Source organism: Rhincodon typus, chromosome 47 (genome assembly GCF_021869965.1).
Source record: "Rhincodon typus isolate 14 chromosome 47, sRhiTyp1.1, whole genome shotgun sequence".
Taxonomy (NCBI): domain Eukaryota; kingdom Metazoa; phylum Chordata; class Chondrichthyes; order Orectolobiformes; family Rhincodontidae; genus Rhincodon; species Rhincodon typus.
This window is the reverse complement of record NC_063378.1, coordinates 4,738,687-4,750,700: the sequence shown is the minus strand read 5'-3', so window position 1 is coordinate 4,750,700 and position 12,014 is coordinate 4,738,687. Positions and strand designations below refer to the sequence as shown.

Below are 12,014 nucleotides of genomic sequence, written 5' to 3'. Positions count from 1 at the left end.
CGTTAGCAACTCCTTTGTCCAACTGTCTTTCTGTCTCTTTGGGCTCTTTCCTGTCATTTACCCTGCCCACCTCCCTATTTTCTGCATATAAACTGACGTTTTCCCAGCCACCATCAGTTCTGAGGAAGGGTCACTGGACCCGAAACGTTAACTCTGTTTTCTCCTTCACAGATGCTGCTAGACCTGCTGAGCTTTTCCAGCAACTTTGTTTTTGTTCTTGATATAAATGGCTAGTTGACAGATAGAAATTTGCAGGTCCATGGGAAAAAGCAGGAGAGGTAATCAGCATTGCCAATTCATTTCTACCTACCCATGGTCCCCAAGGTCAACTATTCTCCTTCCCTGACTTGCTATGAACCATCACTTTGTTTGGCTAACTTTCTTTTCCTCTGTCCCTGGGGTCTTTCTACACTGATCTGCTCACTCCTCACCCTCCACCACATCGACACCCGCGCCCCCCCCCCCCCCCCCCCCCCCCCCCCACCCCCCACTTGCTGGCATCAGCATATATACCAACTAGTCCTAGCTCTTTTTAGCTGGGTAGAAAGGTCACAACACTCAAAACATTACTTCTGCTTTCTCTCTCCACAGATGCTACCAGACCTGCCGAGTTTCTCCAGCAATTTCTGTTTTTCTTTGAAGTAGTCGCAGTGTACCACTGTGACTCATTACGCAGCTCTTTCTAAAAGCAGGGGCAGTTAAGATTGCCAAATGGTTACGTCTTTTGTTGTATCATAAATTCATGAGAAATCTTAACCCTCCTTTTATGGAAGTGGTGTCAGGGAGAGAGTGATGCAATGCGTGGTGTCATTTATAAATATATGCTTAAATAACACACAGAAAAAGAGTTTCTAAACCTGAGAATAGGACTTTTGTATTCTTCAACATTTTAGCATTTATTTTCCTCTGCTCCTAGGAATGCATAATCACCCAGTTACCACCTACTACCAAGTTGCATTGGCTGTGCTTGCACTTTGCAAACAAGGTTACTATATTAAGAAGGGCGATATCAAAATTTTCGCACAAGCTGCAATGAACAACACCTTCTCTTATGGAGGCCATTTCTCAGTGGGTAAGTGAAACATGTCAGAGAGGGTAGGTAGATGGTAGACGCAGAAGGGATGGTGAGATGGATGGAGAAATCAAGAGAGACAAAAACTGACATGGAAAGGAAGAAAGAGAGAGGGAGGATAGAAAGAAAAGGCAAGCGATGTGGGAACAAGATAGAGAGGAAGACATGGTGGAGAGAGAGAGAGACAGAGAGAGGATGAGACTGAGAGAGGGCAAGAAATGGAAAGAGAGAGGCAGAGACAGAGAGAGACAAAACAAGAGACAGAGGGAGAGAGATAAAGAGAGACAGTGAAAGAGAGAAACCAAAGAGAGAGAGAGACAGTGAGATGCTAAGAAAGGGAGAGAGACAGAGAGACAAAGAATGGCAAAGAGCGACAAAGAGAGATGGGAAGATGAGGAGAGAGATAGATATATGGAGAAAGAGAGAGGATCGGGATTGGAGAGACGAATAAAAAGAGACAGTGGAAGACAGTGAACCAGGAGAGAGAGAGTGAGAGAAAAGAAGAGAGAAAGAGACAGGGAGGCAGAAAGACAAGGGAAGACAGAAATATAGAGAGAAAGAGTCTGATGGAGGGCAGAAAGACTCAGGTACGGTAAGAGAACACTCTTCAGCACCTCAAAAAGTGGTCTCTGCTTCCCAATTAACCAGTCTGTCCCTCCTTGAGACATGGTCATGTTAGCCCTTTAAACTAGCTGTCTCCCAAGTGGAAATGTGCTGCTCAGTACCATTAACTAATCTTTGTTTCCTCTTATCAATTGCATTATTCCACATGTAAAATTGGTTTTCCTGGGAAAAAAGAATAGTAACTTTATCTCGTATGTGGTTTGCGGTGTCCCCTTGAATTGGTATCTCCCCCCTCTAGACAGACATTGTGTTGTCCTTTAATCAATCTATCTCCTGTAGACATGAACTTCCTGGACATATTTCTGTTTCTCTGCTAGATACGGCTGCTATGGCTGCCATGGCCTTCAGCTGTCTGCAGGATTCCTACCAGCCAGCTGACTCCATCAAGATGGCCTTGACAAAACTGATCATGCAGATTTTCTGTGCAAAAACTGCTCAGGGAACAATTGGAAATATCTATAGCACTGGCCTGGCCATGCAGGTAAGATCCATACCAGAATGATTGGCAACGGCAGCGAACACACAGTGAAACAAGAGGGGAGTAAGGGAGAAGAATTGTTGTAAATGCTGAAAGACAGCAATGGAGAAAGGGTAACAGGGGCTCAGAAAGAGATGATAGGAGAGGAAGGGTGGGTGGGAAGGAGGAGACAAAGGGTGAGAGAAGGCTATAGGTCGAGAATTAGGAAAAGAGAGAGTCCATTAGAGAAAGGGAAAATGTGATAAGAACTGAAAGGTGTGTGTGCGTGCGTGTGTATGTGTGTTTGTGTGTTTGTGTGTGTGGGTGTGGGTGTGGGTTTGGGTATGTGTGATTATGCAGAATAAGCAAAATGACAGTCTGAGCTAGAGGAGTGAGAGATACAGGGAAGATACCGCGAGAGAGAGATAAAAAGAGAGAGAGATGTCGATAGAAATGGATAAAGAGATGATGATGAAGGGAGGAAGAGAAATTAACTGATGGTATATGATCACAGGGACAGTGAGAGAGCGAGGTAGAGAAAGTGAAATAGTTTGAAATAGAAGGAAGAAGGGAAAGACAGTGACATGAAAGAGAGAGAGGCAAAGGGACGGGAAGAGAGAAAGGATGAGAAAGACAGATCAGAAGAGACACAGAACACCAGGGGAGGATCAGGGAAATCAAGGAAGGGACAAAAGTTCAAGTTCTGGTCAAAACTATATATGGAAATCAACGTTATACACTGTGTGCTGTCTGGCCTAGCCATTCTATACAGAAATGTGAAAGAACAAAACCCTTTTGAAAATAGTCAAACTAAGGTCAATACAGATGAGAACTGTACGCAGTGCTTGTGTGGTCTAGTCAAGATGTCTAGTTACTCCTCATATGGTTTCAGCAATGTCAATGGAGACCAAAGCTGTGTACAGTGCTCCTTGTCTGGTCTCAACAATACCAAAGCAGACCAGAGAGTACACAACAGTCTGGGGATGGTTTATTCATGGTTTTAATCTAACAAATATCTTCCATTTTAAATCAACCTCAGCCATTATTGTGCTTTATTAGAAAAAAATATTCAATGAGCCTTTAACTTGGAGCAGAATTCTTCAGGGTATAGATGACACTCAACAAGAATAATTTTTTACATTGAGGAAGGGAGTCCTTTGTTCCGCTGAGGGTTGCTTATGTAAGAGGCAAAAATGGAAATGATGAACAATGTGGTTGCGCTAACAACAAAATGGTGGGCAGTGGCATGCTGGTAATGACATTGGATTAATAATTCAAAACTCCAGCCAAATGTTCTTGCAACATGAACATAATAAATGGTGGAATTACATAATTAAAAACAATAGAAAACAAACTTAAATAAGACTTGCTGAGCAGCCAGTATGGAATGACTGTTGTTAGGATCCATCTAGTTTCCTTGTGCCATTTTGAGAATGAGATCCGCCACCCATACCGAATACATGTGATTCCAGACCCACAGCAAAGTATTTGGCTCTTAACTTCTATCTGGTCCAATTGGGATGAACAAAACCTATGGCTGAGCCAAAGATGCCCAAATAGAGTCATAGGGTCATAGAGATATACAGCATTGAAAAGACCTGATGGTCCATCTCATCCATGCTGACCAGATATCCAAAATAAATCTGGTCCCATTTGCCAGCATTTGGCCCACATCCCCCTAATCCTTCCTATTCATATATACATTCAGATGGCTCCACCACTTCTTCTGTTAGCTCACTCCATTTGTGCACAACCCTCTGAAAAATTTGCCCAGTAGGTCCCTTTTAAATCTTTCTCTTTTCACCTTAAATGTATGCCCTCTAGTTTTGGACTCCCTCACCCCGGGGAAAATACCTTGTCTATTTACCCTATCCATGCCCCTTATGATTTTTATAAATCTCTATAAGGTCACCCCTCAGCCTCCGATGCTCCAGGGAAAATAGTCCCAGTCTATTCAACCTCTCCCAATAGCTCAAACCCTCCAGCCCTGGAAATAACCTTGGAAATCTTTTCTGAACCCTGTCAAGTTTCACAACTTCCTTCCTATAGCAGGGAGACCAGAATTGCCTACAGTATTCCAAAAGTGGCCTAACCAATGTCCTGTACAGCTGCAACATGGCCTTCCAACTCTTATAATCAATGCACTGACCAAAAAAGGCAAGTATTCCAAACGTCTTCTTCATTATCCTATCTACCTGTGACTCAACTTTGTAGGAACTATGAACCTGCACTCCAAGTCTCTTTGTTCATCAACAGTCCCCAGGATTTTACCATCAAGTGTTTAAGTCCTGCCCTGATTTGCCTTTCCAAAATGCAGCATCTCACATTTATCTAAGTTAAAATCCATTTGTCACTCCTCGGCTCATTTGTACATCTGGTCAAGATCCTGTTGTATTCTGAGGTAATCTTCTTCGCTGTCCAGTACACCTCCAATTCTGGTGCCATCTGTTTCCCATAAACTAAGAGTAATAAAAACAGTGGATTGCTAAAGAACCTTTCCATATGAGGTGAAGGAACCTCTTCAGTTGAACCACACAACTATTTCATGTTTCTTAACATCAAGACTGTTTGACAGTTCTTCCTTGACACTTATCCCAAGTCAGTTCATGTTCCAAAATAGCCAGTCTGAAACATTGATCATTTATTAAGACCTTCCAGATCACTAAACAGGCATCCTGCACATTTGTATCTAATTAACTGCTTTGAAAACTCTGTATGCATATTTGAAGCAGTGACAACATAAACAGACATAAGATAATCCACATAATTTTAAAATATTTAGCAGCAGTCAAAATAAAACCTCAATACTGTTTAAAAAATGACCATCTCTCAGATCCTTAAAAAATTGATCTGGATCCAAATTATAATCCTCACATTAAAAAAAAAAACACAGAGCATCTCTTCCTTTCATAGGAGCATAGTAACAGGAGTAGGCAATTCAGCACCTTGAAACTGTTCCACTGTTCAATGGTTGATGTTTGGCCTAAATCTATTTACCAACTTTTGGTCCTTATCTCAACACTTATGCTTAAAAAAAACAAACCCCTTCAATTCACCTTAGGTCTTCAATTTAAATTTCACAACTGATTCAGCATCCACCGCAGTTTGAGGAAGACAGTTCCAAACAACTACTGTCCTTTGTGTGTAGAAATGCTTACTAACATCTCTCCTGAATGGCCTGGCCTTAGTTGTCAGACTATGTCCCCTAGAATCTCCAGCCCGTGCAAATAGTTCCTTTTTACTTGCCCTGCCTTTTCCTGTTAATATCTTGCAGAGTTCAATCAGATCACTATTTAGCCTTCTGTATTCCAGAGAACACAGGCTTAATTTGTGTAATGTCTTCTCATAACAACCATTGAAGTCCATGTATCATTCTGTAATCTCTCGTCATTACTTAAGCCTCAAAGTCCATATATCCTTGGGTCATATCCTGGGATGTCCATTACTCTGCTGCTGTGGCTAGTGAAATAATCAATTCTTCACCTGCTGTGAGAAAAGTTATTTCCAAATGTGGTTGAGGTCAAATAAAGGAAATGTTGAGTATTCACTTAATAAGGGTTATTGTGTCATATTAGAGGTCCATAGCTGATTGAGTATATTGCAATTCCTTATTCTGTCCCTCTCCTCTTTCATTTACAGGCTCTTATTGCTAATAGTCAGTTCATCCCATTCCCTGTGTGGAACTGTTCAAACACTCAGGAGAAGGTTGAGGAAGAAATCAGGCAGGGAGCATTCTTAAACTCAGAAATGGCTTCACAGATCTTGCCACCTCTGCTAGGCAAGACATACCTGCAGGCTGGTCAAGAGGGCTGCGCTGGAGTGAGGGGTAAGTTAAGTCTGAACTATGTGAATAAAGGATAAGACAGAATATTTGATTCTAGTGATTATTAGTTCCTCATTTGGTTATTAGCCAGAAGGACAAGTCTTAGGTTCTGTACACTCCATTGGCTCAATCCCAATAGTCTAGCCTGACATCCTTTATATAGCCATTGCTGAGGTAAATGGAAGTGCAAAGGGAATGCTATGCTGTTGGAGTGTCAGTATTGAGCGATCACTGCACATTTGGTGAGTTAGTATCAATTATACACAACTCTCAGAGGGTTCAGTACTGTCAGTGAGTCAGTGCTGTAATGAAGCACTGAACTAAGTTCAGCAATGAAGAGCTGCATTGTTAATTGGTGAATACTAAGAGAATGATGAATAATTAGAGCAGCATTATTGAGGGAACATTGGATTATCTGAGGGCCAGTAATAAAAGGAAACTGCCAAGTGCAGTAGTAAGAGAAGGTTGCACATCAGAGAGCTCACAGAGTGTTTGTTTATGAATAAAGGCCTTGTTACACTGCACTCTCAACGGGTCAGTGCAGAATCAACATGGCACCATTGATCTTTTAGAGCTGAGTAAGTCTAGAAATATGGGATGGTCAACAGTGCCAGTGAGCCGCACTTCTGAGGAGCGAGTGGGGCAGCACTAATAGATCACCACTCTTGAAGAGGGTCATCAATGACTACTATCTGCAGAGCTGGGGAATCAATAAAAAAGGAACACTCTTCTGCTTCTGGGTCAGCTCTGAGGGAATGCTATACCGTGGAAGATTGGGTTTTAAAGGCAGACTGCTAACTTGGGCATTAGGATTGAGTGAACACTTCACCATGAGAAGGGTAGTGCTGAACAATTGCTCTACTGTCAGAATGTCCATGCTAAGATTGCTTTGCTCTTCAATGGATTTTGTGATGAAGAAGCTCTGCAATATCAGTGTGATAAGCATAGGAGCTGGACCATATGAGCTCTGGTTTATAGCTTGTGTGATCTTCTACAGACAGAAACAATAGTTATGTTGTTGGACAGCAGTTTATCCCATAATGTTAGGCCATATAATTCAGTCATGGCAGCACCATGTGACTGTTAAGAGGAAATGAATTACTTCCTTCTTATTGATTTTGATCATTTCTGGGTCTTAGTGGGGCATCCATATCATTTATAACTGATCAGTGGAGGGTTGGAGGCTGGAGGATGTTACAGAGATAGAGAACACTTTTGGTGTGCAAAGTAACAAAAGTGGAGGCTTTTAGGGACTCGAGGGGCTTGAGGAGATTACAGAGAAATGGAATTTTGTTAAGGATACAAAAACTCACAGAAGTGAGCATGATTGTAGGCACTGGAATTGGTTACGCAGGTATGGAAAGTTTTAGCGACTGGGTGAGGCACGTGGAAAGGGTAGAGGACGTTGCAGATGAATAGAAACAGATCAAAAGATGCTGCAGAGACTTGGGAATGTTGCAGGAGTTGAAATTAGTCAAAGAGAATGGAGAGCTGTAGACCATTTCCAATACAGGTATTTGGCTGTGTGAATCAGTGCCAGATTCATATACCGTATGTACATATTGTTCTGATACTGAGACAACCAATCACATCACAACACAGTGATAACAAGGTGTAGAGCTGGATGAACACAGCAGGCCAAGCAGCATCAGAGGAGCAGGAAGGCTGACGTTTCGGGCCTAGACCCTTCTTCAGAAGTATGACTTAACATCCCCCAAAATTGACTCAGTTGTTCATAATGATACTTTTTGAAAAGCCAAGCAGCATTAGACTTTGTGAACAGCTGCTACGAGAGACTAGGGTTATAGTTAAACAAAAGATTTATCAATTTATTAAAATCATAGCATATTTAACAGAACAAAGCTAAATCACAAGGTAATCTAATTAATTTATGATTTAAAGCAAAGTTTCTTTTGTTTGGGCATTCTGCGTCACTGTGAGACGACAGTATTATCACAACACCTCCTGATGTAGGGCATTATTTCACAGTTGTTAGGCTTGGAGTTACTGCTAAAATAGAGGGTTTCTTGGACTGCTTTTTAAACAGTTTAGATCTGCCAAGTTGGCATTCCAACTTCCTTATATTGGTATTATGCGATTTGTTCAATTCCAAATGGTTTTCCCAAACGTGGCTAGCAATTGTAAAATTCTTTGAGTTTCTGCAGATCCTTCTCCCTTTTATGTTTCTGTCATGACTTAGCCCGCTAACTTGTCTTCACTACACTGGAATGTCATTCTGTTCATATTTCCTAACTGCAGCTGGAAATTGGGTGCGATAACTTACTTACCTTAGAGAACTGCTTTCTTCAATATCTTACGTCTGGGTCCCTTTTAACTTGTTCTGGTCCACTGTAAAGTCTCATAATGATTCTCATATCTTCAGCCTTAGCCAACATTACCAACCCCCCAACACACACACACACACACACACACAGACACACACACACAGTTAAATCAAAGGGAAGGAATAAATGAAATGGAATCGACCACTTCACTGAAGCTGTTGCCACAATCCTTAATCTCACAGGTGCACGGGATTACTTCTTGCTTGGTTTCTGATGACAACAAATGCATGCAGACAGCTTCCAGAGGGCTCTGAGATTAGTCATTTAATTCTTACAACTGAGATTATATTCGCTGAACTTTTATTAATTTAGTAATGAGAGCACAGCAGGGAGCAGTCAAGCTATACTCATGTAGCTTTTGGAGGCACAATCCCTTTGACTTAAACATAGTCCCAAAAATAATTCAAACTCGGGCCTTTAGACTGGCTGCCTCCCCATGAGGTCCCAGTTAGAATTCAAAATCTTCATCTGTTTAAATCCACTCTGGAGCTGAAATAGTATGGAGAAATTTTTAACTAGAAGCAACCTGCGATTAATATTTATGCCCGGACTCATAAACAAAGTATAGTTGTTTTCAAAAAGAATTTGCTGTTCACAGTCGAAAGGTCATCTTCAGTTCAAAACAAACTGTTCACAGCTCCAAATGGCAAAAACAATTTAAAAAAATATTCATAATGAAATGTAAGCAAGTGTTCTAACATATTTAATCCTCTTTTGTTTAGAAACCCAGTCAAAGGCAGAGATGAGCGATGACAGAAACATCGCTGTGGACTACACCGTAACTAATGCGATATCTTGTAACAATTCATGTAGCCATTCCATTCATCTTACTGGCATTAGAGGAATAAGCCTTCTCCAACTTATGGAAATTGCAGAGAAAAAAAATCCACAACACTTTCAGTGAGTAACATCAAGCATTGTCATGTAGTTACAAATACTTTTGCAAATATGTCATTGCATAGTGGACGATTGTTTGAGGGTGCTTCATTGGAAATCATGGTGTTGGGAAAAATATGAGCTTGGGATTGGACAAGGGAAGGGAGGTCTTGAGGGAAACAAGGTTGGGTGGGGTTGAGGGATATGGTGGCAGACAGGTTCAAGGTTGGGGAACGAGGTGGATGAGAGATGGCGATGAAGGCATTACATTAGTAACTTTCTGAATTGATTGCTAAATGCATTGGAGAAGGAGGAGAAGTTGTAAGTGGGAATGGAATTTCAATGGGAAATCAAGTGGAGAATGAATGGTTGAAATGTCCGATGAAATATGCATGGTGTGGCACTGGGTGTTGGGTCTGCTTGTGGGAATGGATGGTAGCTTCTAGATGATATGGAGGATTGAGCGATGAGATCATAGAATCCCAATAGGGTGGAAACAGGCCCTCCAGCAAAACAAGTCCATACCAACCCTCAGAGCATCCCACTATAACCCACCTAATCTACACCTCCCTGAACACTATGAGCAATTTAGCATGGCCAACCCACCTAGCCTGCATATCTTTGGACTGTGGGAGGAAACTGGAGCACCCAGAGGGAACCCAAGCAGGCACGGAGAGAGTGTGCAAATACCACGCAGACAGTCACTTGAGGCTGGAATCGAACCCAGGTCCCTAGCACTGTGAGGCAGCAGTGCTAACCATTAAGCCACTGTGCTGCCCCAGCATGGTGATCATTTTCCATGTCACTATTTTCAATATCAAATGGTTCTATTGTTGAATTTGAAATATTGGAACATCATTCATGAATACAACACCATTAATGACCTCAGAAAGTGGGGTATCACTTGGCAAGAGCATAATGTGCAGCCTAATAGAACCAATACTTCCCAATCAGCACTGCATTTCACAATGAAAATCTCATTCTCTCTGGTGACAATTGCCATTCTTCACAAAAAATGGCATTTCTTGAAAGGAAACTCACCTACACGCAATGAAAACCTTTCCATTCTTACTAATTAAGGACAGATTCAAAATCAAAACTAATACATGATCAGTGGAAACTCCCGCGACTTGGTGGAGACTTGCCCACACTCAACGGAATCTCATTTTCTCTCTTTGGAGCCTGACTCGCACTTAAACACCCTTGCACTCCACAGAATCTCACTCATCCTCAATAAAATGTCCGTCACATTTATTAGAAAGTCATTTGTATGCAATGGAACCTTACTCACACACAGTGAAACTAATGGCTTTCACAAAATATTACATTTTCGCTGTTCAAAATCACTCCCACTGAATGGGCACACACTCTCATTCAATGAAAACTCACGCTCAATGCAAACTCACATACTCAAAGGAAATTCATTCGTATCGAGTGGGGACTCAAGGCATCAATGGAAACACGTTTTTCTCTGCACGGAAATTCACTCAATGAACGTTAACTTACGCTTAATGGAAACTTGCTCACACTCAATGGGACCTTCTTCATACTTAATGGCATCTCGCTCAGGCTTGGCAGAAACTTACTGACACTCAATGGGAACATACTGATACTTAATAGAAACTCACCCACATTCAATATGAACTAATCCCATCGCAATGAAAACTCACTCACACACAATACAAATTCACTTGCATTCAATAGAAATTCATTCAATGTCAAAGTAAACATACAATAAATAATAACTCACTCAAGCAGTGGAAGTTCGTTCACAAATCAATGAAATTAAAATCACAATGAATGAAAACTCACTCACACTCACTACTAACACACATACTTGATAGAAACTCATTCGTATTCAATGAAAGTGCAAATCCATTGAAAACCCACTCACATTCAAAAGAAACCCATATGTACTTGAAAGAAATACACTCACATTCAGCGGTAACTCACTCATTATTGACAGAAACTCACTCATGCTGAATGTAACCACACCAACGCCCTATTGAAACTCCCTCTCACTTAATAGAATCTCTCAGTCACACTCAATTAACACAGACATAATTACAGGAACATAGTTACACTCCATGAAAACTCATTGTACTGAATGGATGCACATTTTCACTCCATGCAAATATAATTCCTTTTCATTTACATGAAATTCTGTTACTCTCAATGGAAGCCCACTTGCTGTGAAATGGCAAATGATCAGTCAATGTCTGGTTTCTTGCACTCAACAACTTCGAGTGGTAGAGGTAGAAGAATTATGCAGGTGGTGGGGAGTTGGCGGTGGTGGGGGTGGAGGGATTTGTGGAATCATTATTTGACATTCACAGAGAGAGATTGTGAGGGAGACAGAATGACAGAGAGAGACCAAGGCATACATACGCACAGCGGCAGAGAGAATGAGAGTCAGCTAGGAAGTAAGACAGAAAGAAAGGAAGACAGGATGAAAAGGAAAGCAGGGTCAAAGAAAATCAGAGAGAAACTTTGGAACAGAATGCGAGAACGTTATTAAAGAGAGATAGACAGTGACAGGGATGGACAAAGAAAACTACAGGATGAGAGAGACACAAGCGGATACAGATTCCAGTTTAAATATAAGCAGAAGAGAAATAGAAGGAGAAAGGAAAAAGAAGCATGAGAGAAAATACATATATTCGAGATAGTGGCAGAATGAGATAGAAATGAACAGTGAAAGATCTTGATAAAAACCGAAAGAACTGCAGATGCTGTAAATCAGGACTAAAAACAAAAGTTGCTGGAAAAGCTCAGCAGGTCTGGCAGCATCTGTGAAGAAAAATCAGAGTTAATGTT

The 12,014-nt window shown here is 41.2% G+C and overlaps 1 protein-coding gene across 1 annotated transcript in view; it reads left to right on the top strand.

Annotated features, from left to right (window-relative positions):
- LOC125487954 (transcobalamin-1-like) overlaps window positions 1-12,014 on the top strand; it is a 22,459-nt gene that overhangs the window by 6,840 nt on the left and 3,605 nt on the right. Inside the window, exons 4-7 of the mRNA XM_048620646.1 lie at window positions 917-1,072; window positions 2,014-2,177; window positions 5,793-5,979; window positions 9,044-9,221. Of these exons, the coding sequence (XP_048476603.1) occupies window positions 917-1,072; window positions 2,014-2,177; window positions 5,793-5,979; window positions 9,044-9,221 (685 nt within the window). The remainder of the gene's footprint in view (window positions 1-916; window positions 1,073-2,013; window positions 2,178-5,792; window positions 5,980-9,043; window positions 9,222-12,014) is intronic.